At 43.1% G+C, this 27,475-nt stretch overlaps 9 protein-coding genes across 9 annotated transcripts; 4 read left to right on the forward strand and 5 right to left on the reverse strand.

The window, feature by feature from the left end:
- Nucleotides 1-1,387: 1,387 nt before the first annotated feature.
- On the reverse strand, nt 1,388-6,118 carry EAF01_002529 (uncharacterized protein). The gene is made up of 4 exons (XM_038910782.1): nt 3,074-6,118; nt 2,945-3,001; nt 2,659-2,874; nt 1,388-2,391 (listed from the first exon to the last, which is right to left on the reverse strand). Exons 1-4 carry the CDS (start codon nt 5,959-5,961, stop codon nt 2,295-2,297), a joined length of 3,258 nt encoding a protein of 1,085 aa, XP_038773704.1. The 5' UTR covers nt 5,962-6,118; the 3' UTR covers nt 1,388-2,294.
- Nucleotides 6,119-6,678: 560 nt separating this feature from the next.
- On the forward strand, nt 6,679-8,423 carry EAF01_002530 (uncharacterized protein; the record flags this gene model as incomplete). The annotated part of the gene is made up of 5 exons (XM_038910783.1): nt 6,679-6,873; nt 7,076-7,207; nt 7,261-7,890; nt 7,945-8,154; nt 8,211-8,423. 5 exons carry the CDS (start codon nt 6,679-6,681, stop codon nt 8,421-8,423), a joined length of 1,380 nt encoding a protein of 459 aa, XP_038773705.1.
- A 224-nt stretch (nt 8,424-8,647) lies between these two features.
- EAF01_002531 (uncharacterized protein) lies at nt 8,648-10,114 on the reverse strand (the record flags this gene model as incomplete). Its single annotated transcript, XM_038910784.1, has 2 exons — nt 8,648-9,996; nt 10,060-10,114. The coding sequence occupies 2 exons, from the start codon at nt 10,112-10,114 to the stop codon at nt 8,648-8,650; spliced, it is 1,404 nt and encodes a 467-aa protein (XP_038773706.1).
- A 633-nt stretch (nt 10,115-10,747) lies between these two features.
- On the forward strand, nt 10,748-12,082 carry EAF01_002532 (uncharacterized protein; the record flags this gene model as incomplete). The annotated part of the gene is made up of 1 exon (XM_038910785.1): nt 10,748-12,082. The coding sequence occupies one exon, from the start codon at nt 10,748-10,750 to the stop codon at nt 12,080-12,082; it is 1,335 nt and encodes a 444-aa protein (XP_038773707.1).
- Nucleotides 12,083-13,562: 1,480 nt separating this feature from the next.
- On the forward strand, nt 13,563-14,612 carry EAF01_002533 (uncharacterized protein; the record flags this gene model as incomplete). The annotated part of the gene is made up of 1 exon (XM_038910786.1): nt 13,563-14,612. The coding sequence occupies one exon, from the start codon at nt 13,563-13,565 to the stop codon at nt 14,610-14,612; it is 1,050 nt and encodes a 349-aa protein (XP_038773708.1).
- Nucleotides 14,613-14,791: 179 nt separating this feature from the next.
- On the reverse strand, nt 14,792-15,769 carry EAF01_002534 (uncharacterized protein; the record flags this gene model as incomplete). The annotated part of the gene is made up of 5 exons (XM_038910787.1): nt 14,792-14,895; nt 14,950-15,036; nt 15,086-15,175; nt 15,229-15,355; nt 15,578-15,769. 5 exons carry the CDS (start codon nt 15,767-15,769, stop codon nt 14,792-14,794), a joined length of 600 nt encoding a protein of 199 aa, XP_038773709.1.
- Nucleotides 15,770-16,507: 738 nt separating this feature from the next.
- Nucleotides 16,508-18,805, reverse strand: EAF01_002535 (uncharacterized protein; the record flags this gene model as incomplete). The annotated part of the gene is made up of 6 exons (XM_038910788.1): nt 16,508-17,404; nt 17,465-17,570; nt 17,633-17,947; nt 18,014-18,175; nt 18,499-18,615; nt 18,692-18,805. 6 exons carry the CDS (start codon nt 18,803-18,805, stop codon nt 16,557-16,559), a joined length of 1,662 nt encoding a protein of 553 aa, XP_038773710.1. The 3' UTR covers nt 16,508-16,556.
- Nucleotides 18,806-20,397: 1,592 nt separating this feature from the next.
- Nucleotides 20,398-21,590, forward strand: EAF01_002536 (uncharacterized protein; the record flags this gene model as incomplete). Its single annotated transcript, XM_038910789.1, has 3 exons — nt 20,398-20,473; nt 20,533-20,949; nt 20,998-21,590. The coding sequence occupies 3 exons, from the start codon at nt 20,398-20,400 to the stop codon at nt 21,588-21,590; spliced, it is 1,086 nt and encodes a 361-aa protein (XP_038773711.1).
- Nucleotides 21,591-24,991: 3,401 nt separating this feature from the next.
- Nucleotides 24,992-25,474, reverse strand: EAF01_002537 (uncharacterized protein; the record flags this gene model as incomplete). The annotated part of the gene is made up of 1 exon (XM_038910790.1): nt 24,992-25,474. One exon carries the CDS (start codon nt 25,472-25,474, stop codon nt 24,992-24,994), a length of 483 nt encoding a protein of 160 aa, XP_038773712.1.
- Nucleotides 25,475-27,475: the final 2,001 nt, after the last annotated feature.

Consider the following 27,475-nt stretch of genomic DNA (forward strand, 5'->3'; position numbering starts at 1 on the left):
ATCTAGTATCTAGTATCTAGTATCTAGTATCTAGTATCTACTATCTACTATTTACTATTTATTATCTACTATTTACTATCTACTATTTACTATTTACTATCTACTATCTACTATCTACTATCTACCCAATCAAGACTCAAACGAGTTTTGCCTTTCCCTTGAGCTTCACATTATATATTATATATTATATATCACATACCCACCCCCTCTCCCCGGCACAGTGAATCTCGCCCACGGTACACCCAATCGAATTCCTCCCATGTATTTCCTAAACAATTCATCTTATACATGCAGAAACATACACACATACACACTAACACAAATCTTCAAGAACGATTCATATCCTCGGAATTCTTTCTGCAACTGCGATGTGGAAATATATCTCACGTCTTAAATCTACATCTACATCTACATCTACAGCATTAAAGAACACTAGGTTTAGAGTCTAGACTCTACAGGTTATAAGCAAGCAAGCAAGCAAAGTTCAACGCAGAAAAACTCGTCTTGTGATGAGTAAACCGAGTATCCAGTCATTTTCCATGGTAAGATTACATGTAGAAGATTTTCATTCTTATCAATAATTAATATTGAGAAGGTGCTTGGTTGATAGATATCTATGTAGATAGGTAGGTAGGTAGGTAGGTAGGTATCTTTCGCTCGTGCGTTTGTCTACAAGTTTCCTGATTTATTTGATGATAGGGGATTAATGTTTAATATTTGGTGTTCAATATTCAATGTTCAATGTTCAATGTTCAATATTCAATATTTAGTGTTTAATATTCAATATTCAATATGAGAATCATTAATTATTAATGATTTCCTAATTACTAATTTTATAAAGTTAAAACTATCGACTTTCTATATAGCTTATAATTAGTCTTATCTCGAGTACGAAATTTGTTTTCATACCTACCTACATTTATACATGTTTTACTTTTTAACACCATTCATACGCAGGTTTCTCTCTCGCCTCAAAAATGTAAATATCAGTATTTACCTGACTGAGTGTTGTTCTTTCTCAACTAACTACATGTGAATACAATGCTCTTAGGTATTCCGTCCCGAAGTTTACACTATTTATAACCTTAACTACACAAATTACAATATCGCATACTTAGCTCAACACTACACCGAATTGCACATAGACATTATGAAGTCACCATCAAAAATTTGAATTCTGATGATATCTAACATAAATTAGGTAGGTAGCATAACCATCTGCCCGGTTTAAGATATGTAGCTTTTCCCTGCATAGGATGCCATTATACGCTCATGCCGCGTGAATCACGACCAGTACACCGGCACAAACAGTGTTTTTCGCAGAATCAACAAGCTTAAGGCAGGTCTCGAGAAAAGCATTAAGGTTTTGTCCCTCCCTCCCTCGCTCCCTCCCCATTAATCATATAAACCAAGTCCTTGTCAAAAGTTACCTCCCATATTGTACCGCGCTATGCAGATCCGATCCATTTGACCACCATTTTAGAAACTCCATACTCCCCACCATAACCCAACCTGAAAAAACGCCGATCATTAACCGGTCGCGAGAGAAATCAAGGACCAATATGTTAAAAGAACCTAACCAATGTTCCTCCTACGGTTTCCGAAAAGAGGAAATCAGTCGGGAAAGAAAGAAAGAAATATTTAAACCACCCTTCGCCCCCAATGCATATCTTATCGTAGCTCGGATTCCATTTGGCTCTGTACAATTGATCGCCCTGCCTCGATCCATCTGACTTTCCTAATAATTCTATCAGGTAAACTTGGATGCCCCTTTTTGACGGAGTAAGTTTGCTACTAATCGAATGGCAATGACAACGGCAATGGTATGAGCGGTCTTCGGACTAATATTGCAGCAAAATTACCAACAAGAAACTGCATGCCCTCGGATTTTATTCCCTCGCCATGAGATCATAGAATTAACCCAGACTTAGCGACAAGGCTAGGTCTTTCCGTCGATTTCTCCACATTTTCCGTGTGAGACTTTCGAATGGATGTGATGAAGTAGAAGCCTATTCTTCAGTTGATCTGTAATCTTCATGCCCTTATTCCAATTCATCAATAAGATCTCTTGGGCGTTCTCTAATTTATCAAATCAAACCCCTGGCAATAAGCAATCGTCAAAGGGAATGAAAAAAAGTGAAGCAATGTAGATGTGCCAAATAAAAAGCCTTGCGCGATGCACCTCGTGAATATTTTTCGTACATTGCGGGCCCAAGATGGTACGATGCGTGAATAGAAGTGGAGGCGCGGAGAATATCGATCTTCTGTTTCCCAACGCAGTTTTTTCCCATAAGCTAACCAAAAGCTGGTGGTGCCTGAATAGCACCAAATCCACCATGATTGGGTGCACCGTCTTCGGGTTTCATAGTGCCATTCAAAAGGGGACAGAGTCTGAAGGTTAGGAAAAATAGTATGTCAGCAAATGATAACATTTTGATGAAAGGGACACAAAATTGAGTAAAACAAAAAAGGAGATGTAAATGGGTCCTTGGATACTTCCACTGATATAGGAAACAGAGCGGATAATGGTTCTTCTCAGTCGGCTCCTTGAGCAAGAAAGCACAGCGGCCTCAGTGTGAGCACTTCCTAACTGGAGCCTGTGATAGAACCTAGGTTGGAAAGAGAAAGGGGCTGATTAATTGGCATTGGGGGCAGTACTTTTTGTTCGTCTTGATGTGACCCGTCTGACCACAATTTGCACACTTCCTCGTAGTACCAGTTGGCTTTTCAATGCTGGAAACGGGGGTTCCGGATGGGCCAGGAGAACCAGGGTTAAGAAGCTGTTGGCTAGCCATGGATTGTTTAGACTTCTGCTTTTCGCGGGCGTGACGACGATCCTTGTTGCGCTCGAGGCGGTCGAGTTCCTTTTGTACTCTGTGGATAAAATGTTAGTTGTGGTCTATTGGTATTGACGAAAGTTTGAAAGGGACAAGGGAGTACATACTGCATCTGTGTAGCTCTGTCAAGATCTGCATCACCCGAAGGAGTGATGGCATAAACACTGAAAACACACTGTTAGCTATCGTGTTAAAGAGGAAACGCAAAAGAAATAAAGCAGGTTAGTGAGCATTACTCTGAAGTGGCAGCCTTCATGTCCTTTTTGCGCTTGATATATTCCTTCCAAACGCGCATATCTCTGACCGTTTCGACCCGCTCTTCGGTTTGTCCATAATTGCCCACTTTGACCTTGCGAGTAATACGCATGAATTTTCCCGAGGGATTGTCCGTGTTACTGGCTCTGCTGACTTGACTATGATTATCATCGCCCGCTGCAGGGGTGGTCATGGAGTGTGGAGTTGGTGCCACACGAAATCGTTCGTCTTCGTCGACTTCTTCCAATTCGTTTGAGATGTGTTCGTTGGTATCTGACAAAGTCGACTTTTGCTTCTCCCAAATATCACGAATAGCGTTGTTATAAAGTTCTTCTTGCTTTTTGACATTATAGGTATGACCGCCGTTTGCTTTTCTCTCTGCAGCTATAGCAGCTGCGGATGTCGCATTTGGACCTTGAACGGCGCCAATATAACCTCCCTTCATAGAGGTTTGTATCATACTGATTGCAAGCCCACATCCAGACGGATCGCCATCACCATGAAGTTCAAGCATTGCCTTGCCTGAAGTTGCATCCAAGAAAGCTTTGCTGGTGTTCCAAGGGGTAAGCTTGAAATCAATAGGTCGGTCGACGAATGCTTCATCGCCTTCCTCTTTTTCAGTCAATTCTGAAAGGCCAGCATCTGCGAGGTTTCTACATCCAACGTGCATCGCGTCAATCATGCAGCAATCCTCTGGTTTGACTAAAGATCGCAAAGCAGCTTCATCAGGAATGATAGTACCTTCCTCAGGACGCCAAACTTTTTCATTCTTATCATAGACCAGAATCTCCTTCAATTTTGCTCTGTTCTGCATGTCATTCGTATCAGGAATGTGGGCAGTAAGCTCGGCTATTCTCAGGGACTTGGTGTTACTACGTCTGATTTTTCTGAATGCAATCATCTTAACCCGATTCTTAGTAGCATTTGTAACAGTCCTCGAGTGTGGGGTTGGTACTTTGATGGACGGAAATTGTTGGCCTGCAACGAATAGATTATCGATATTGCGGAGGTGCCATGTCGTACCATGAACTCCCGTAGTACTGCGCACACAGAGGAAGTCGGTGTTTTTAGGTTGGTGCTTGAATATTGGAGCGCGATACATTTCATTGTGCAGAGCTCGAACAGTTTCGCCCGGATCCACGAAACCGAAATTTGCGAACGGAGACTTATCCTCTGGCAGGAGAATGGTAGTGTCGCCAATCTTGTCCTCTGGAGAGGGTCTGTCCTGGTCTTCTGCATCCTTACGTCGGTAATAGTTGATGATTTTGTTACCCATGCCGAAGTTTGAAAGAACTATAGGCTGTTCCTCTGAATATTCAATCAGAGTAGCAGTGGAGTAAAAGTCACATAGTGTAAGGTCTTTTGATTCTTTGTAAACTTCTGCAATAGACATCGTTCTAGCTTCCTTCTTCTTTCGCATGCCCGGTTTGTCGAATGTGACGGGCTGATTGAGCCATTTATTGAATCTGAGGGTCGGTCGATGTAACGCTCTGGCCTCCTTTGTGTATAGTTTCACCTTGTAATATGGCCATTGAAGACGCAATGCAGGAAGACTATGCTCAACGGTAAGATTTCCAATAGCTGCTCTGACCTTACTTTGATGATTCTCCTTGAGAGCATCGTAGGCTTCGTCGTTTGAAATATTGAAGCGCTCCCTTAATTTCGTAGAAATGATGTTGTTTCCTCCCCTGAAGTTTCCACTTAGGCGTTGACGTTTATTAGCCACTGAGGTGAATTTGAGCTCTTCTATAAGGAGGTTTGGATCGTTAAGATCTAAGAAAGGGCGCTTAGCCGCTATCGTAACGGCCTTCTGCAAATTATCGAAAGACGGGACAGCAAATTGAGGAGTATTAAAATAGTTCTTCTCTTCTGCCTTTGGTTTGTTCTTGCCTGAATACATGAGATCAATCCAAGCAGCATCTTCTCCATTAGCAACTGAGGATTTTGGTTGAGCCTCTATAGGTATCGCATTGATCTTAGAATCCCAATCATCACAAATCATCTGAAGATCTGCCCAGGTCACCCCGCCAAGTTTCTCGTCCTCCGCTGGTTCTTCGAAATCGAAGGTTTCCTCATTCTCTGCCTCATCAGCAGATTCTTCAACGATAGCAACAAGCCCTTTAGCTTCCGCTTCGGCCACGCGTTTGCGCTTATCACCTGTCGCTGTTCCTATATTGCTGCGAAAAGATTTTTCTTGGTCAGGAGCGAGATCTAGGCTGACTTTGGTAGGATTTAAGGGTTTAGGTTGCTTCAGCGGTACTTTTGGGATAAAATGTGCGAGCTTTGGAGGTAAAAGTTCATTGAAGTTCAATATCACACCAGGTTCGAGACTTGGAAATAACTGCTTGGCCAAATCTGATTCGGATTCTGCAGGAGCCGGAATTGATAGATCTTGGTTGTTCAACCTAGCTTGATTGTAACCTGGAAAATTGAGCTCCAATAAATCTTCTTCTTCAGCAGGCGCATCGGGTAATTCCTCAACTGTAGTTTCTGCAGCTTGTGATTCTCCATCTTGTATTTCAATATGTTCGTCAAACCCGAATGGCGAAGAATCTCTTCCTTCTCCAAATAGATCGTCGGTGTCATGGCTTGTGCCAGCATCGTCGGTCAAGGCGGGCAAGTCGACAGCGCTTGGTAGAGAGGCTTCTTCCTCCTCTGGTAAATCGTCATCGCTAATATCCTCGAAATCCTGCGCATCATCTGCCTTCTCGCCCAGATCCAAAGGTTCATCGCCGAAATTAATCTCGCCATTCTCACCACTCGCCCTCAACACACTTTCCAGAGCCTTTGCATCTTGCTCATCCTGGCGCTTCCAATCTATCTCAGTAAACTGAGTAAATTCCTTGGGTTCGGATTCGGATTCGGCCATCGTTGCGATTTGGCTGATCACTCCCAAGAGTGATGTTGTGCTGGAATGGTCGTGGTCATACAAGTATCGTTTGCGCAAAAGAAATTAATGTTGAAAAGTATATTGCTTTAATTTTTTGGGTAACGTGAGGGTTCTGTGGGAGAGGTTGTCGTGGAAAATGTTGTCGAAGCTGACCACAGGAATAATTATACATTGGTTGAGATGGAATGGATTTCAAATGGTATCTCAGAATTGCACAAGTGGCGTGTAATGTTACCTATAATGCAGTAGCTATGAATAAGCGACCAATCACGGGGTCGTATTCACTCTGCGGGGAAACAAGACCATAGGTACTATAAGCAGGTAGGGGTAGATTTATTGATGAAACACTGTTGAATACCACACAACACTTCAAGACGCTAGAATGTTCTCATCTCATTATGAGAAATCGTATGAAGAGAAGAAAGGACTAATAATGTTAATAATGTTATTGATGAATAGATAGATACCTACCTACCTAAGTACTCGACGGAATACATTCTTTATCGTTATGCATGATGCATGGCATTATATCCTATCACCATACAAACCCTCTATCCGCTCGCCCCACTACAACTCAAGTGACATCTGAAGAAATGTCTGAATCATAATTACTTGAGAGATATCCCAACAAGCCACTATAGGACTCACCATAGCTCTACCCTTCATTCCAACCGTTCATTTCTATTCTATTCAATCATGGATTCTACATCTCTCATCCCCTCCGCTTCGAAAGAAGAACTTGTCAAGGAATATGTGGGCAAATCACTACATGATGTACCTTGCCCTGCAGTTGTACTTGATATATCGAAATTGAGAAAGAACTGTACCGATATGCTTGAGACTGTAGATTCTTTAAAGTGCGGTTGGAGAGCTCATATCAAAACCCATAAGGTACACGTTCTTTCGCGAGTTCTTGCCCCTAATAAACCTCCACCTTCTTGTTCACCTTGTCTTAGCTCATATCAATAGTACTGAGCTTGCTTTGAGGGTGGTATCTGGTTGACATATCTACCCATTGTTTCGAATGTAAAGCAATGCATGAATTGGAACTGCTATGATGCATATTCAATATTCATACTGACCAATAAGGAAGACAACGGAATTGACAAGATTACAAATTGGAGATGGACCTGGACCAGCCAATATCGTTGTTTCAACGGTTGTGGAGGCAGAGAATATTGTCCCTCTACTCCTCGAGTATAAGAATGAGGGAAGAGCTGTCAATGTGAGTTGGTCAATGTTCCATCTATGATCGGATTTTATATTTACAGATACTAGATACTTTATAGCTTTCCCCTTACTTCAGGCGTAGTCGACCGATTATCAAAAGTTTCTACAGCTCTTGGACCCAATGGTATATCTCTCATGATCGATCACCCCTCACAACTTCGCTCTGTCGCTGCTATCCATGAGCAAACAAACATACCGCCTCTCGTTTTTATTAAAATAGACATGGGAGGCCACCGAGCTGGTGTCATCCCCGGTACAGAAACGTGCTCTCAACTAATATCCTCTGTCATGGCCCTCGCCAAGCGCAATGTATGCATTCTTCACGGACTATATTCTCATGCTGGACACTCATATTCCTCAAACTCTCAAACTGCAGCTCTTGACTATCTTCGCCAAGAATTTGAAGCCCTTCTCGTTACATCTGAAGAAGTTCATTCGGTAGCTGCTACTAAATTACCTCTCGTGCTTTCTGTAGGGGCTACTCCAACTTCTAGTGCCATCCGTAATCTTCTCCTACCGTCCGCTTCTTCCGAAGGATTGAACGAGATCTCTGCTCTGAAGGCTACCATGGGAGCTATTCGTGATCTAGGCTGTGAGATTGAAATCCATGCTGGAGTGTATCCAATGCTTGATATGCAACAGTTAGCTACCCATGCATTGCCAGAAGAGCTACTTGGTGTAAGACCATTTTCCTCTCAAATTCGTCGTTATCATGAACTGACACACACAAAGTGGTCTTCCGTAGCCATCACAATCCTCGCAGAAATCGCTTCACTCTACCCCCCTCGAGGCACGTCTGATTCCCCCGAAGCCCTTATCACGGCTGGATCCCTTGCTCTTGGTCGTGAACCTTGCAAGGCATATCCTGGCTGGGGCATTCTCTCACCATGGAACCGCACTTCTTTTGCTTTGCCAAATACGGGCCCTGAAGGTTATTCTGGCGTAAGCATATCCTATTCACTGAACAGTGAAGTGGCCGACAACTAAAATAACCATAGTGGCAAATTTCTCGAATCTCACAAGAACACGGAATACTGACCAACCCGGGAAAAAATGACTCGGAACTCTCCATTGGCCAAAAAGTTCGTGTCTGGCCTAATCACGCATGCATTGCTGGGGCAGGATATGGATGGTATCTAATTGTAGACGAGAGTCGAATAGGAAAAGAAGATGAGATTGTTGATGTTTGGGTAAGATGGCGAGGGTGGTAAAGCGAGAATTCTTATCGAAGTCTTGAAAGAAAAGATCTAATTCTGTCATGAATTCATTGTGCACATATTCTAGAATCGAAGGTATTATATCTTAATCTCAACGCGCACTTGAAACTCCCTCAACGCCAGTCCAGTTCCCACCTTCCACTTCATTTCATACCACCATAGATCTAAAGCATAACTTTTGGCTTTCTGTGCAATAATTGTGGGAAGAGAAAGTACGTTTATTTGCACCTTTTTTCCACAATACTGGCACCAAATTCCTCGTATTCCTTCCTTGAAATCCACATTTGATGGAAGGTTCCCAAACTTCCCAAAATACTACCTCCAATCCACGACCCAAATCTTCTCTCTTGCGTAAGACCTGCCGCTTGCAACTTGATTCTAGCGCCCGGGTATAGAATTGATAATTCGTTATTCAAACGATCTGTGAATCCGTTAAGTAGCGTGCTCCCACCTGTGACGATAATGTTCTGTAACAAATGCGACCGTAGATCCATATCAACCGCTGCAATAGAAGCCTTGATCATCTCGGGGAGGGTTTGGGCTTTTGTGGGAGCAGACTCGTTGTCTACAGGTAGCGCGGCCTTTTCGTCCCACATACCTTCTGTAACATTAAATCGCTCTACACCCCACATCTGATTCGAACCATCTGGCATCTCGAAGACCCGACCCGGTTGCTGTTTCGCATAATCCACGTTCGTGGTCAAAGTTCCAGGTCCGGTAGGAGCATTCAGACGATTTGGCCCGCTCCAGACTTGCACAACCGATTCTTTGAATTCTGTTAGAACGCGCTCTTCTTCTAAAGCGCGGAAACTGGGAGTGGGCGGAATTTTGAAGTTGCGGTAGGTAGCCTGGGCTGGGGCGCCTGCGTCAACGGGAGTTTTGGATGAGATCATAAAATGCGGAGTGAGCTCGACTTTGGGTTCTACGGTGTTGAACATGGCGCGGATTTGGGAGGATACCCAGTTGCCAGCGAGAGTGGATCTTTGCACTGATTTCTTAAGTACAAGTCCATCGTGTACAGCGATAACTGATGCGTTTGATGCTCCGACATCGACCACCAATGCTGTCGCCTTTCCGCCTCCAAAGGCTGCGAGGACGCTGTTTCGCGCGAGCCAAAAGGCGGGGCTTCCCCAAGATTCCATAGCTACTTCAATAGCCTTCTCTCGAGATTTGGCTGTATTCCATGCAGTTTCCGTCATTAACAGTGGGTGTTCTTCCAAAGGTTTCTCGTGCGCATCCACATCCATATCAGCCTCCATCTCCTCTGGTCGATCATTTAGTCCGTTGGTTCTAGGATCCGCCTGCTTGAAACTCGTAAGTCGCGAAGTAATAGCATATTTCCATAGCTGTTCCGCAGTATCCCAGTCCTCAACGATTCCATCCTTGTTCATTGGATTGCGGATTTCGAGGTTCGCGCTGGGGTTGTGAATCGCGTTGTCGCCATAAAATGACTCTCCATCGCGAACACCGTAATGTGAGTTGATGAATGATTTAGGGGTATCTTCTCCTGCAAAGCCGGCGCGTATACTTGAGTATCCCGGGTCAATGACAATGGCAGATACTTCATCTGATTGATTTTGTTAGTAATATATTCATGGGCCTTTAAAATGGTTGGCAAAAAGGTATTTACCTCCTCCATAAACGTCAGTGGGTTGCATTGACGAATTCATTGTTTGTGATGCCATGATTATGAGAGGATATTGACAGAAAAAGGTTAAGGTAGTCGAGTTTCAGGTGATATGAACCAAAAAATCGAGAAGGCTGATAAGTTGTCACGTCGTCGATCTTGTAAATAAATGCGCTCGAATTCGTGAAAGTTGCAGTTTAGGACTAGGCAACTTTAAGCGATGAAAGCTTTGGAATACGGAAGGTAGAAGCGATAGACCTCCAGTGGAAATAGAACTTTGCTGCTTTCTTGACCCAAGGTTATTGAAGAATTATTAAAGTGAAGTCTCACAATACACTTTTATTTGAACTCCTTAGACTCTGGTTGACTTCACGTCCTTGGTCTTGTTACAATTGGTGATAGAGTGACATTACTTGCGCCTCTTACATGTGACTGGGAGCCGGAACAACATACTCCGAAACACGTGCTTGGCATGAGCATTTCCTTTTCATTAGATCCATCTCACCCCTTTCTTCGTGTCATTTGGACTTTCGTTGTATTATTAGCCAAGAAGTATGTACTTTCCGTGATTTTAAAGTATACTTGGGAAGATATCCAACCTGCTATCTTTCCACAAACCCTCATCCTCAACACAGCACACACAGCACTCGCTATTCTTCTACGTACAATTACTGTGCATCCATCAAAGCCCATGATGCAATCTTTAGATGACCTTAAAGCAGGTAAATGCAAAGGAGCAAGACGGTTGAAGTTATCATGTGGTCTCACGGAGTTCCCTCGAGAGATCTTGGACCTCTACGATACGCTCGAGATTCTTGATCTATCTAATAACCCTCTCTCAACACTTCCCAAAGAGATTCACCGACTCCATAAACTCAAGGTTGCTTTCTTTTCCGACTGCAATTTTATACAATTCCCCAAAGAACTGGCTCAGTGTCGTTCCCTAGAAATGATTGCCTTCAAAAACAATGGAATGACTACGATATCCGAAGGAGTCTTTCCACGCAAGTTACGGTGGCTGATCCTTACCAACAACAAGATTGAATCTCTACCCCACAGCATCGGAAACTATCATAGACTTCAAAAATGCATGCTGGCAGGAAATAGCTTGACGTCTCTCCCTGACGAAATGTCTCATTGTCGGAAGTTGGGCTTACTGAGACTGTCGGCGAACAAGATCGCTCGTTTACCCCCTTGGTTGTTCAGTCTTCCCGAACTATCATTTCTTTCGTTCTCTGGAAACCCTTGCACCCCGTCAAATGAAGACAATCCAACATTAGATGATATTTCTTGGTCAGACTTGGAGATCGATCACCTTTTGGGAGAAGGAGCTTCGGGTATAATCTCAAAGGGTGTGTGGAAATCGTCTACAGCCGAAAAGAATGTCGCTGTCAAGTTATTCAAAGGCGAGGTGACCAGTGATGGCGTACCAGCAGACGAAATGAATGCATGCATTACCGCAGGTCGTCACCCGAATCTCATTGATCCAATCGGCAAGATTCATGGCCATCCAGAAAAGAGAGGGTTGGTACTCGAGCTCATCCCTCCTCACTACACAAATTTGGGTCTTCCGCCAACTCTTGATAGTTGTACACGCGATGCTTTCCATCCGGAAATTGTCTTCTCGATCGAGAAATGTCGCGCGATTCTAATCTCTGTCGCATCCGCTAGTAAGCATCTCCATGAAAGAGGAATTACCCATGGAGATTTGTACGCGCATAATATTCTGATCGATGACTCCGGTCATGCTCTTCTTGGAGACTTCGGCGCTGCGACAATATATCAAAAGGGCTATGAACATGCAGAGGCGATCGAAAAAATGGAAGTCTTCGCCTTTGGTCATTTGATTGAAGACATGTTGAGTTTGGTGGCGCGAAAAATCGTTGCTGTGGATAATCTCAATGTTTGGGATGAGAAAGAAGGGTATGCGATTGAGGAGTTAAATCAGTTGCATTACAAGTGTACCAACCCTATTGTTATGGATAGACCATTGTTCTCTGAAATTTGTATGGAATTATGCGCCTGATTAAATATAGAGTTTGGTTCCCATTTGTCGAGTCTGTTGTCACTATCAAAATATTTCATTTTTCAGAATAAAACAGCTGAAAGGATGATAGAATACGGATAGAATGGGCAGGAAAGTATGCCCACGGCGTCTTATCTTCATATTTTATTTCTGATTAATCGTTGGTCACTTTTTGCTTCTATGGGCTTTGTCACAATTGCACTAGCTCACCATCCACCTTATTCGCCTAACAAACATATCTGCAAATATCGCATCACCCCTCGTCAAATGGTGGTATTGACAAAGCGACAATCTAGCTTAACAGTTAGACACGACAACTCGAGGTGCGCGCGGTATCTTTGTGGGGAGCATTCGATCCCTTCGGAGTCAGGGATACCGCGGAATAGGTCAGCAGAGACGTAGCGCGCCTGGTGCACATGGCGCGCGAACTCTTTTGCTATCTAGGATTGTCTTTTTTTTTTTTTTTTTTTTTTTTCAAAAATAAAATAAAATGATTTTGCAATTCTATCATGGTGCTTTGATGCCTGCAAATGCGTGTTGTATTTGGTCGTTTTGAATTTTTTGGCCTTTTGAGTATTATCATTCTTGGATTGCTTTCTTTTGATAGAGCGACAAAGTGGGTCTTATGTTCGGGTACAGAAGGTGGTGGCTTCTTACACTCTATTGTAATCACAGTGCGGAGTGAATCTTGTTTGAGAAGAGGTATCCTGAGCTATAGCAGCAAGCCTTGGGATTTCTGTGATGCTTGATTCAATAGTTATAAACTCACCCTTGGTACTGGTGGGCAGGATTTCAATTATGGAAGATGCTCAAGCTATGATTCTGTTACGGGTATCAAACATTAGCTGTATTATTGTGATAGTACTAGGAAATTGAAATGTAAAATGTGACAGAAATCGCGGAGCCTGGATTTGCGAGTGATAACTGCACGCGCCATGATGTCAAAATCGCAAAGAATGGCAGGCTTCTTCCGTCAATCGTTTCTCATCACCATTGGTAGTAAACCAAATCCATCTATCAGACGTGAGCGGAAGATCTAGACTTCCAACGTCGTTAGGCCGGTGTTAGGAGATAGGAGTAACAGATCACGAGTATCCAGAATCGCATAGTTCCACCCAATCAAATCACCTTAACGACCATGGCAGATGACCCACTCTAGGGAATACGATACGAGGTTAGCTTTAGCCTTACGAATATGAATGAGTACGATAAGGGATTAGCCTGAATCCGAAATATCCTGAACGAGACGATGCAACGGCGAAGATTAACGAATGTTGGCTGATATCGAGCACAATGAAATCTCCGCTTCCTTGAATTTTATGAGTTTCTTCGGGGTCCAAAATGCAATGACTCCGAACTTCCGAAGTGAGGTAGGTATAAAGGCAAAGATATGGCCTTCTCTCTATTACACAATTCTATTCTCCTCAATCAACTATATTCCAAAAATATCGTTTGAAGTCTGAACATCTCTCATATCCTAATGTCCTCAACAACAACAAATTCACAGCATCTTGCTGCTATCATTCCTGATAAGGGTGGTCCTTTTAAGTTGGTTCACAGGCCTACCCCAACTCCCGGTCCCAAGGAACTTCTCATAGAGGTTTACTCAATTGCGTGTAACCCAATCGACCATTATATGCGCGACCATGGATTGTTTTGTGCTACCTACCCCGCAATTCCCGGATCCGATATTTCTGGCATCGTTGTTGCTGCCGGCCAATCTGTGCCAGCTGCGGCACCGAAAGTGGGAACACGAGTGACCGCTTTTGCACCCGCATTCTTCACACAAGGCGATCCAAATCATGGAGCATTTCAGAAGAAAGTTCTTGTGCCAGCTTCAAGTGTATGTCCGTTGCCTGACAGAATGAGCTTCAACGAGGGAGCAATTCTTCCCATGGCTGTGCAAACTGCGATGGCTGCTTGGTATTCTGTTGGTTTGGCGCGTGATACAAAATTCACACCTTCAGACAAGAAAGGAGCTTTGGTATGGGGTGGAAGCAGCAGCGTTGGAGGAGCGGGTGTACAGCAAGCCGCGAACATGGGATATGTGGTATACGCAACTGCTAGCCCACACAATCATGAGTATGTCAAGAAACTCGGTGCCTCGAAAGTGTTTGATTACAAAGACAGTGCTGTCGTAGAGAAAGTTGTGGAGTCTGCAAAAGAAGATGGGATTACAATTGATTTGGCATATGATGCTGCTGGTGCACTGCAACCCATCTTGGACATCCTGAAAGCTACGAAGGGTGACAATGTCGCCAATTTGGCATCAGCAATACGATTGAATCCCCAACCCCCAGCTGTGGAGGGAATGAATATCAAATTTGTGGCTGCACCAACAGATGATGCCGAAAGGGATGAATGGTCACAATGGCTCTATTGGACTTGGCTAAAGGAGAAACTGCAAACGGGAGAGTTTGTACCAAGCCCTAGTATCAAAGTAGTAGATGGGGGATTGGAATCCGCAAACAAAGCATTGGACGAGCTGAAAGGAGGAGTCAGTGGCGTGAAATTAGTGTTGGAAGTATAATGCCTTTTGTGCTGCAGTTAGAACTGTTCCCATCTTTCGTTGGAATCGATCAACATTGAAAAGCTCCACCTACTTGCTGGCTGTTTCCCTCAGTTGCTAGTGAATTATGTTCGTCCGACCTTTTCAATCTTCTTTCGCGGTTATACTGTTTTCTAGACATCGAATATCTCCCCGACAAGTTATTCCCTCAGTTTCCGTAGTGTCTCAGTATCTTGTTCGCTGGTTGCGTAGCTCCTAGTCCCTGGATTCACTTTCTCTTCAACGATAAACGCCGAAGATAATGCTAATTAGAGCTTCTAATCAGCAAGTTCGTCGGTGATTGAAGACTAGTGTATACCTCTATATGCGGGATCTAGTGTGGCACGAACGACTACACCAGCTGCTTCTTGTCTTCTTACCATTTTCTGTGGCTGACTCTTTTTGCCTGTTTTCTCTTATCAGTTGCTAGAATTGATATTAGTAAAGCTGCTTACCCTCATCTCTCTCTATGGCAAGCTTGCACGCCTCTGCGGGTTGCTCTTGGTCAACACTGGAGTTTTCAAGAATTTTGGTCTCGAAGGTGACTTCAATGTTATCAATATAGCTTTGTTGCACCACACCATAGTACGCAACTCACTTCCTGGTTGCACGATTATTGTTGGGATACCTTTATTGGCCAGTCTTTTGCCTAGAGCGATGTTCCAGAGAAGCATCGCAGTCTTGGATTGTCCAAATACCTTCCAAGCATTGTAAGTTTGCCCTTCCTATGACCGAGATCCGTCAACCGACGGTTTTCGCAATGGGGAAAGAACCAGATCGACATGCCGGCACATCAAAGCTAACATCATTAAGGTTCACCTCGCCCGGTTCATACCCCAAGCTCCTCAAGTTAACGGTTACTGCACCTTCATCCCTGTCTGCGACAATCCGATTCATCAACAAGTTGGTCAACAGAAAGTGACCTAAGTAATTTGCAGCAAATTGACCCCGACACCCTGCTCGGAGGTTGTATAGTTTTGCACGCCCATAACTCCAGCATTATCGATGACAACATGTATTTTCTCAGTCTCTAGTCTCTTGATAGCATCTGTTGCTGCGCGGGTAGATTCACTATCGAATAAATCTAATGCGATCCAGACAGCATCGATGCTGGTACTCACTTGTCGAATGAGGAACATGACAGAGGGGATTTTTGTTTTTCGGTGACCAGCAAGAATTATCGTTGAAGGATTTGACGGTGAGAGGGCAATTTCTGCTCCGATTTCTTCTTCACTGGGACCGGTTATGTGAACTGTGTCTATGGGGTGTTTAGAGTAGAATTGGACATGGGCGAGACTAGGGAAAATGTGAAGTGCATCCAGGTTTTGCCATCAGCATGGTGGGAAAACCGTTTCAATCTATCAATGGCATATGTGCTCTTGTTCTAGGTATCGCTTGTGGCCATAATGGAATCGTTAAGACGACCTCGGGCGTGTTAAATTGGGTATCTAAACGAGTTTTCCTGATAATGTTCGTTTCGAATTCTCAATGATTGAGATATTGAAGTTGGGCTGAGAAGCGACGTCTTTAAGGACAATTTTACTCATCGAGTGCGAGATCGATGTACATAGCCAGCCAATCTACTATCATGACGACTGTTTATCACAACAATATCCTATGTTGTATAGGGTTCTACCGTCGGCTACATAGCACTGGGACTTATGGCTCAGAGGAAAGCTCTGTGATTCATCTAACTACGTTATACTGTATCTCGTGTGCATTTTACCTCCGCATTGAATTCGGTCTTGCAATCTGTTTCCTCCCATATTGAATACTATTGGCATCCCCTGTGAGTAGCCCCCTACGGTTTCTCCTCCATGATTCCTCCATAGTCCTATGTGGGAGAAATCACAATTTCTGTCAATGCAATACATGTCAAAGTCATTTCAACCACGAAGTGCCCTCCCTACACATTATTTGGTCCATCTAGGTACGAAGAATCTGCTCTGATGTCATCTCAGCAAAACCAAGCAACTTGAACCAACTATTCAATTCCTTCACGAGAGAATCTTTATCCGTGTAAACAGGTATATCACTAGCCTCTAGGTCTTCCTTGAATGCATTTCGATGGAATGTAGCAATCCTGGTATTGGGGCCACCCATTTGCCTGGAGTAGTGAACGAGCTGCGAACGCCAATGATAGATGAATTTGCGCATTTTGAGGACGATCTCGCTGACCTTGAATCGTGGGTCTTTTCGACTGTAGGCGATAACAACGAGGAAATGCAGAACTTTGATGCGTTCTTCCGGTGATGGTGCCGGGCATGCCACTGGGTCGATCAAGTAGTAGACGGCGAGAAGAAGTTTCAAGGACCCTTTATAATCTTGAGTTCTAGTTCGGCAGTCTCGATCAAATTGACCGCTGAATACACTCATATACACTCTTCTTAGATCAGGGCAATCGTAGCCGAATCCATTGGATCTCAGATCAGCAATAACTTTGTGATCAATGGCTAGTTGTTCTTTCAGCAACTCCTTGTCGAGTCCAGGCTTGTAATTGCAAATGGAAACTGCAAGCATGCGCTCTCGAAGGTCACCTGTTGGTCCTAGATTTCCTCGAATACATAAATTACACTTGCAATCAAGTTTTTCTTTCATCATGAATTCAAGACGGCGGGCTTCGTAGTCATTCCAAGAACTGAAACGGCGGGTAATCTCAGTGTTGGCAGGGATCGCACGATTAGCTTGTATAATGTATGACATTCCGTCAAAGTACTCGCGAGTGTTGGCATTGCAATCGTTTCTCATGATTGTGATGAACGGCTCGTAGCAGGCTAGAAACATATTTGTTATTATTTCTTTATTTTAACAACAATAGAATGAGCTTTACTTACCACCACAAGCAATTCTTGTTGGAGAACTTGTATTCCAATAACTTATATCATGCCTATTGAATTCGCATATGAATGGTTGGTACATCGGAATAGATTGATGAACAGCCTGATAAAGTAATTAGCCTTCTAATACTGTGCAAAATTAAATCTCCGAACTTGTCAACTTACAAAGCAGAGAAGATGTAAGACTGAATCTTCGTGCACAGGCGACTTTGCGAGAAGTTTCAAATTGAGACTCAAATTTCTGTAGGAGGTCTCCATAGAAGGCTCGAAGTCATACAAATTCCCTATCGGTGCTGTGAAGAATTCCCTCATTATTGCTTCTGTCAGAAGATTTGCCTTGGCCATGGACAGGAAACGGAGAACAAAGCGAAAATCCGTACGCTCAATGAACCTCTCTGCTAAGGGCTCTTCGGATAAAAATTCTACGAAAGCAAGACATTCATGCTTATGATGGTGTTCAAATGCTTCCCTCTGGCATTTCTGTTTTGACTTAGCATTTCAACCCAGATTCAACAGATTGAAAATAACGACAAGTATTAACCTTACCGTGTCACAGTAGTGGTATACCCCACAGCTTCCACACTGGTCGAATGGGATAGCTGTCTCGATACCTCTCTCTACAGTACTGACAGTTCCTATTTCATCCTCCACGCTCTGGTATGCAAAGCAGTTTTCGCAGGTTCTTAATCTCGTGTTCTCGTGTTCGACCTATGATTATTAAAAGGTTAGTATATTTTTGAAGCATTCAAGTTTGATGGACTGCTCTGAGGTGGATGAAGTATTAGGAATGTATCTAGACTCATATATTGCTGAGTAATGGAAAATAAAGCCTCAATTGAGTTTTTTTATGATAGGAACTGTAAGTGCTCCTTTTAGAGCTGCAATAGATGTGCGGCGTGAATTTAAGGGTTTGAGGAAAAGAAACAACATTCAAGATTTCTGAAATCTATGAACAAGAAAATTGGGAGCATATAGATTTAAAGAAGGTGATGAACAAGGAAGGGAGGAAAGAGTGACATGGAAACACCTACAATAGCGAACAAAGGCTTTTTAATTGTAAACAAGATGTCTCCAGGAGATACAGCCTTATCAACATAAAGACCTTTGTTTTTAGGATCGATGAGAGAGGGGCGGACAGATATTGGAACCTGAGAACAAGAATGTCAGTTCAATTCAATCAACACTCAATCTATAACCCATCATAGAGGCGGAATCAATACTTACGATACACTCGATACGATCAGGGATGGAAGCCTCAGCAAGAGTGTAGGGGGAAGGTTTGGGTAGATCATCAATCCTATCAGGGTCAACAATAAGAGGGGGTTGTTCTATAGCCATGATTATGGTATGCGATGGTGGTTGTGTGAAAGTTTGTGGAGACAAAAAGAGAAAAGGAAGGAGGATGCAAGAATTTTTAAGGCTGAGCCAACCGAAGTTGAGGTGAATTTATATTTCAATTGATTGAATTGTTGTGTGCTCTATTATATTGAAATTTTACTGGGACTTGATATACTTGAGAAAATCAGGCGAAGGATATAGCAAATTGCTACCTGATAGATGGAGTTTGACATCTAGCAGCATAATATGCATCTTTTTATTACTTTAATATTCCAAGGCCGCATGTATCCTCTTATTCTAAACTACCTTTGCATTGAAACACATGTTTTTCCCTTTATCTTTGTTTCAAAAAGAACCTGGCAGCGGAATTGAAAAGGCTTAAATAAGTGCCACAAAGTACTCAAATACTCTTATAAATCATCCAAAAACATGCGATTCTCTCTAATCATTAATTTCGTTAGTTTTGAAGAAATCTATGCTCAAAAGACCCATGAAACCCCAGAAGATAGCAATTCATGAGAAGGTGAGAAATTTGCATCATCCGTTTAACCTGAGAGTAATGAGAAACGATACACAGTCTACCAATCATATGCCAAATAGAATTGGAAGTGAACTGCTGCTAAATTCTTTAAGAATGAAGCTATGATTTCCCATAAAAGCCTTGTAGGTCCTTGGTACAGACTACACGAATCAATGTTTCTATTTGTAAGAGAATATCTTTCTCTGGCAGCATTATATGTACTCCCAAACATATCACCCAGTGGGCCTTATTAATGTCTTCGGTTTGCAAACACGCTGACACAAACATCATGAAGAATGCATGCAGCAATTTTGTGAGAAAGAGCAAAAGTCATTCCTATATGGTATGAGTTGAAATGACTTTGCGCATGTTTTGGTTCGAGAGCATAATGTAAATGAATACTTCAAGCCAAGTTCTTTGTGGTTCCTGTTGAGCCAGCCCCTGGAATAACCGAAGGATTACTTGATCACAGCTATCCAAAGACAACAAAGACTATCCTACAAAATGCCAATTATATAAAAGTTGAAGGTTAGGTTCAAAGAGCCGTATGTCAGTTTTGATTCTGGAGCGCAGAACTACAGGTGTGATTATCGGTTCAAGTGCTCAAGAGCAAAATGACCGAATTTTAATAAAGTACAGACAGATTGTTGAAAAACTTGTATGTGTTGATGTGCACCAAATGGTCACTGATGGAGTGGAGAATAGACGGCGACAGCGATCATTTGATGTCACTGACACTATCCCCAGAATTCGGTTACACCCGAAAGTATAAAATTCAAAAGACAGCCAATGAGATATCATCAATAAGAAAGCCCATGTCAATTAGTCAGGAACGTAAATGTGCACAGGCAAGCTTGATCTTGTCCGTGCTTTGAATCCCTTCCCTCAGCTATCCATTTCAATATGCTCGTTGAAATCTATCAATTACAATGTTTCCATAAGAATTACTTCGTTTCTTGATTCCTTGATTCCTCGTTATTCCGAACCCTCTAAGGTCAATCAGTTTGGTTTAACATCAAGTCGGTGAAGGTGTAGTCGTGATTGAATAATACCTAGGTAGGAAAAAGGCATAATGCGAGTGTCACTTCTCGCGATAGTAATGGGCCTTCTATATGGAATTATAGAAGCCTCCCCAACTCATAGAGCAGGCAAGTAACTACTAACTAACTTCTATTCAAGAATCATTTATTGACTTATTCTTCTACAGAATCTGATACAGTCAACTCCAGCGATGATTCCTCAAGTGGATCTCCTACTTCTACCTTAACAGATGCCACTGCGACAAACAAAGCAACTCCAGCATCAGAAAATACAATCTCAATTACAGATGAAGGATTAAATCCATTAGTCACCGTCGATGCCAGTGGGCATGGGTCAACAGTCACTCCCATCCTTACGACGATCAATGGTAAAGTCACTACAAGTGATGCTGCTCCGGCACAATTGACTGCTACCAGTGCTTCCTCTATCTCTGAGGCAACATCAACATCTACATCTAGTGAAGCGGTGCCTACATCGACAGGTGGCGGAGCGTTTGAGATCTGCCACAACCTCAAAGGAAAATTTGCACCGTTTTGTAAGCCAGATAATGGATCCAGTGTATATGTCGACGAGACATATTATGGTTAGCATTTCTATCTTGTTGTATAGGGTAATTGCTGACATGAGACAGTTACTTGGGATGCTCGGTACTTCGCTGGGTCGAACATTTCGGTTTTAATACAGGCAAACTATGTGAATGCTTCAGGCGGAGGAGTACAGGCTTTTCAATCAGCGCCCACAATTCACAATCTTGGTTTCATTGCTTGGACAATAGATAAGAGCTGGTTAAAGGGCATGAAGTTCAACAACGTAACTTTATTCGTCACACCCACCCAGAAAACGGATATCATTTCCGCACAAGGACCAACACTCATGGTGACTACTTCTCCCGCGCCTGAACCATATCGTCAATCTCCAAGCAAAGCTCCACATGGTGCTTCTCTCTACATTGCCCTTCCAACAGTCCTCGCGTTTATTGTCCTAGTCATTGGTGGAACATGGTATTGCAATCGAAAGCATCGCACCATTGGGATGGGTAGTGTGATGGGTCGACACAAGGGATACGGAACTGGTTCGAGAAGACAGAGAATGGGATTAGGGAAGAAGAAAGATCGAGCAATCATGTTGAGATCCCAGGAGTTAACAGCCGATGGCCAATATAGGGACGTTCCACCATCAAGAGCAGAGGATCCATCGATGCATTATCGCGATGAAACAAGTTAAGATAATGATGATAGTTTCAAAGATGAGACTAGACAGCCAGCTGGATCAAGAATCTAATATTCAGAATAGACCCCAAGTGTTTATGATTACGGAAACAGTCGTGGGGTATGGATGGTAAAATAATGAAAATGGGATATAATTTCCATGGTGTTTGGTTCTAAAAAGTTGGAGCTTGGAGTTGTTGATGAACTAGTATAATATTAATAATCTCTAGCCTCAATGTCTAGGTCTTTGGCATTCAAAAGTTCTCTGAATACCCGAGCTTTTGAATCAATGAGGTTTTTTGTGAGAGGCCAGTCAGTTCCACCCTCATTCATGATAAGGGTGAAAGCATCTGTGATGACCGGGAGATGTAGTCAACATTAATATTCTGAAGAATTTTTCGGTGTCTCAAAAGCCTTCAATACTTAAACAAACTGAACTATGCCCCAAGCTATTGGACATAGTATTCGCGCCATATTATTCCGTAGGTGCTTGGATATTGGAGAAGATATTGTGCCTTGGAGATATCTTAACTGAACGTGTTCTTTTTCTCTGTCGTATAGAGAAAAAGGCAAAGATCTGGCCACCGTTCTTTTCCAAGTACGTTTTTTCAAAGTAGTTATGAGGAATTTGTTGTCCATCTCACATTCATTAGGTAATCCTTTTTGAGCGGCTGCTGGTAGTCCAGTAATTGTATGGATAGATTGAAAGCAATCCAGGTACGGCAAATTGAAGAGGATCCTGTGTGCTGCCTTATGTTCTTGAAAATTGAAATCCAGATGCGAGAATTAGGACAACAAGTCGTGATTCAATCGCTGTCCAGAAGATACATATTACTACTCCTTCATGTGCATAACTCATGTTTTCGGAGGTCAGATTGGCCGTTAAGATAAGAGGGTATGAGTCCTTGTGAAGTTCCCTGAAAGATGATGATTTGAAAGAAGAACACGTGGTATAGATATATATATATATATACTCCAGCGGCACACTTTATACGGAGCTCATGAGGCTTTCGACTGTAAAATATGCAGTCCTTCCCCCAGTCTACGTAGAATTTCCAAGTCGGATGAAAGACGACAGACAGATGTAGTGAGTTCTCAAATCTCATTGAATAACCGACAAATAGTCATGTACATCTTTATCCCAGATTCGTTGAACTCAGTATATCATCGCGAGTTATCAATTCGAAATTCCCTAGCCTCTGCGGACGCCGTAGCACAAGATCACATTACATCTTCTTTCCTTCAAATTATCATCACAGTCTTCATCCTCACTACATCTCCGAAATCAACAACCCATTCACTCACAGTCGACATGCCCATCTATCCGCAAACCAAACCACACAAAACAAGGCTGCGTGAGCACCTCGTCACTACATCGACCTACTTCCCTCCCGCACATGGCCTCCGTCCGTCACTCCACTTTCCTCGGGAACATACATTTGCATAGGTAGGTAGGTAGGTATCTCTGCAGTATGCAATATGCAATATGCAATATGCATGCACATCGGTAGCCGATTTGTAGGCTAGTGTGGTGTATATGCGTGGTGGGTATGTGTGGTGAAGCTACTGTTGTGTTTTGTGTTTCTGTGTTACTGGATATGTATTATGTGGGGTTGGATGGGAGGTTTGTGGAAGGAGAGGAGGGGAAGTATACTGTTCAAAGACTTTTATGTAAGTGCTCAGTCAGGGCTGAGTTGGTGAGTGATACTATACTTGATTACTTGATGTTAGGAGAAGAATGAAGAGGTAATCGATGGGGAGATTCTTCAACTTCGGAAATAGTATATGAGAGGATGCAAAGATATGATGATGAAGGAATGATAACCTCGCTGATCTCTCCACGTCTAACAAAGTTCTCTCTTTCCAAATCTATCTGATTTCCTCCTTTCCTCCTCCTTTTCCGTTTGTCATTGCACATTTTGATAAAATCTAGATTGGATCAGACCAACATAATGTGAATTCTCAATACAAAATCCTCTATATTTTATTCCATTCCACCTCACTCCCGTAACCCTAGCTATAATCTCCATCGCCCCTTCAACTCACGATGGCCCAGCGAGAAGAATTCATGGACCTCACATATATCTATATCTCGTCTTTCAAACCAAGATATTCTACCATGTCATATCGTAAATATTCCACCCAGATCATGAATCTTGACCATGACAATATCCTCATCATGTCGATCTAGCAACCTACCTTGTCATCTCACAACATTGAGAAATCTACGACCCCCCAATCCAATCCTCTCACCCATTCCAATTTCCAGTTCGTGGACCCAAGATCATCTTCCCAATCAAGTATTCCAAAACAATTAACGAACAACAAGACAAATAAATGACAATAAAGAATAAGAAAAACTTCCCCTCAAACTCTCTCGTGCAATATCAATGTTTCCCTAATCTTCTACACATATCAATCATCGTAGAAAGTTCAATTTTACGAGAATCTGATGTGATATTTCTTCTATACCAATCTCATCCCATCTCTTGTGAGAATCAATCTTTCACAGAAAAATCAAGGCGCAATTATGAAGTCACGGGAAATATGATAACCATTCATGAGTAACAATACGAAATCGTGTGTGGAAGAAGAAATACTAATCGATGAATGGTTGCAAGAGTACGAAGATACCAACACATGGTATGGGTGTTCGTGTGACGCGAGGTAAGATTGATTTACCGCGGTAGATGGCCATGGATCTGTGGCAGTGAAGCGATGCTGATGCTGATGCTGATGTGAGCTCTGGAAACGAAATGAAAATGTTGCCAAGGTAAGATAGATCGTTTACCTCGTTTTACCTCGTGAGCAAGAATAGCATAGTATAGTAGAATGCTGCGTCTTGAATGCATTCTATTTCCGTGTAACGGGATTTGTCAAACTTGTCAGAACTCAGGTTTAGGATTCTGGGGTCGAGGCCCAAATATTATCAATGTACCATTGAACTTTGAATTGATTTCTAAAATTCCCATGTGGCCATTCGTTACTACCTTGCGATCCTGATTTTCTTTCCCAAGAATGATGAAACAAACTACGTAGGTAACAAGCCAAATAGGAAAGAAAGCGAGAAAACGCAAAATGTGAAATGCATGAAAGATTTCGTGATTCATGACTCATGAACAATACTCCTTTGGGACGAGAACGATACTTGCCAACAAGCCCCTTGTGCGTGCAAATTTCCATCCCACCGCGCGGTTAATCAACCCTCCCTCAATTATCAACCCATGTATTCTCAAACCCCGAAATCGCTGACCAAAAGCCACATATCTCATATCTCATATCTCATACTCCATTTCCCAATATCCTAAGCTCACCTGCACCTTCGCAATACCATCACATCAAGTGTGTGACACAAAATTGCCGCAATAACCGTAACTCATGATCCCATTCACATCATCCACAATCGTAGAACGCCATCTACTCCACCACCTCCTCACTCCAATCGCCCAAACCTGCCTCGCCAAAATGAACCGGTCCCAACTTCAAGAATCGCCTTGAACTCATCCCCTTTGATCCATCCACACTAGCAACCGTGCTATTGCTCGCCTGACTACTCATGCTCTCACTCCTCGACGGCTTTCCCAATTCCTGCTCGATGCTGCCCGAATTCTTGGCACGACCATCCTCATCACCAACTCCTTTCTCCCCGAGTTTCTCACCCCCAACTGTAACACGCGTCTGATTTCCCAGCTGACGCGGCGTCAAAGCAGCAGACATTTTGGCCGACTGAGCCACGGGATAACCAGCCGAAGTCTTCGGAGCCAGATACAGAAAAGAATGCGAATCCTGACTTGCCTCTTCAGCAGCGGGAATAAAGTTTTCCTGTCCGCTCATGGCGAGAGCCTGGATTTCGGAAGCAGGCATGGATGCTCCTGCATTGGCTGGGATTTGGGAGGACATTTTCTGGGTGCGGATTTGGTAATGTGACTGAATAAGTTTAAATAAATTGAATACGAGAGTGTTCCTAGATGCTTGGCTAGGTATGCTATTTTACTTTTCTGCGTCCCGGAAAATTGTTGAGGTAATTTGGGGGAAGGATTGCGGGAGAGGTTGTTTGAAACGTGTGACGGGAAGGATGTTGTACGAGCGAGATGGGGTCGCAGAAGAGGTCTAAGGAAGGAGGTGGATGGGATTTTTTGGCTTTGGTGCGGATGAGATGGGATGAACTTTTTAGGGGAAACTGAAGAGGTTTTGATTTGAAAGTAAGAAGAGAAGAATTTCTGGAAAAGAATAAAAAATTGTCACCGTTCTTTTATGGTGTGATTTCCACCAACTACTGAGCCTTCTACCGCGGTTGGAGCGACTTGAACGCCGAATCATGCAGGATTAACGCACGTGGAAGAAAGATTGGTGGGCTGATGAATAACGTGGTAATTGGGCAATCAAAAGTAAGAAGCATGATTGCAAATCAAACTTTGTCTTTTTGAAGCAGATTGAAAACATCATTATTCATGCAGATACATGAAGATGTATGTTGAAAGTATAGCTACGACGACGACGAAGCTGATTTCCTAATGGGGAAATGCATGTTGTAAAGTTACGAAAACAAATAATAGGCTCTTCCAAGCCCTCTTTCCATTCAGTTTGCGACTGAAGGCTGATTAACATTCTGTTGATTGGATAAAACCCCGCCGTCAAGAATGAAGATCGGAATGGCAGAAAGAGGGGACATGAGCAAAAGTCGCATCAGGGGTATCCGAGCTTGAGATAGGTTAACCTTAATGAATGCCGAGGTTAAACCATTTGTGCTTGTAGATTCGCACCTTTCAATAACTACCTAGGTATGCATGAGGTGCAAAGTGGACGTGTACTTCATTGGGTACAGTCCAGTGACATGCTCTCCTGATAGATATCATGGTGGACGGGAATAGTAATCAAAACGAGCAGCTGGAAGAGGACATCCACCGATGATTTCCTTCTAGCACATCAAGCCACTGAACAATCTATGTGCCTGATCTCTACACCAGCCAATCCACAATTATCATGATGCGAGAAGAAAGGAAGAGAGTTAGCTGATGAGTGGAATGAAGAGGGGGTAAATAAAGACTTGTCATGAAGCTAGGAAAAATTGAGAGGCAATAATCGCGAGCAAAGCGCTCAGTAGTCTCCAAAAACATGCCAATATCACACGCCGCTCGTACAATACTGTAGATGGCTTAACGCTGAGGCTGTGACGTGAAAGAGGCGAGCATTCTCCTATCTTCAAAGAGCATGCACAATTGTTCATGGGAAAGTGAGGTGTGACTCGCAGACTGCCAACACGAAAACCAACTATGAACGAGTGTGCCGGTTGACGAACACTAATTGGAAGTCTTGTAAAACGCAAGAAAAGGAAGGATGCGAGTAGAAATTTGCCTAAAGCAATATCTCAAGCCGACTTGTTGCCAGGCGTCATCATCCAGAGTGCCAGAAGATCTTCTCTCCTTCCTCTGGCGAAAACACGCAGCACCAACAAAAAACCAACAAGGCCCTCTTATTCTCTATTATGGGCTCAGCCTCCATTACGAGACGTCGGCATATGGTTCATGAAGATGAACGAGCACCAAGGCTCATTGAACCATGGACTTGGAATAAATTTAGTCACGTGATGTTAAGCTGACCATAGACCGAAGGCAGACGGGCCTCGATTTGGGCCTCGAGAATTGTGATGGTGTGCTGATTCGATGTGTTGCAAGACTCACTTATGCAAGAGCGGATTACCTTCTATTAATGATGAAACGGCCGAGAGAGCCAAATGCATTGCGGTTTTGCCATACAGTTAGAGGGCATACATGCATGCTTCAATGGGACGTATGGTCCATCAGCAGTAGTGTTCACTTTTTTGGGACAAACCAATTCTCGGAAAAGTACCAGTGGAGTAATGTTTGATAGCAAGATTTCCCCTGCGTTCCCTCCCGCCTC

The sequence above is a fragment of the Botrytis porri genome, assembly GCF_014898465.1.
Source record: "Botrytis porri strain MUCL 3234 chromosome Unknown BPOR_003, whole genome shotgun sequence".
In the NCBI taxonomy this organism is placed as follows: domain Eukaryota; kingdom Fungi; phylum Ascomycota; class Leotiomycetes; order Helotiales; family Sclerotiniaceae; genus Botrytis; species Botrytis porri.

Bases quoted from the DNA above. Each gene is read 5' to 3' on its own strand.
- EAF01_002529 (XM_038910782.1), bottom strand. From the start codon at position 5,961: ATGGCCGAATCCGAATCCGAACCCAAGGAATTTACTCAGTTTACTGAG. The intron at 3,002-3,073 runs GTAATGCTCACT...GTGTGTTTTCAG, and splicing joins ATGAAGGCTGCCACTTCAGA to TGTTTATGCCATCACTCCTT. The intron at 2,392-2,658 runs GTACTGCCCCCA...CCTAACCTTCAG, and splicing joins CACATCAAGACGAACAAAAA to ACTCTGTCCCCTTTTGAATG.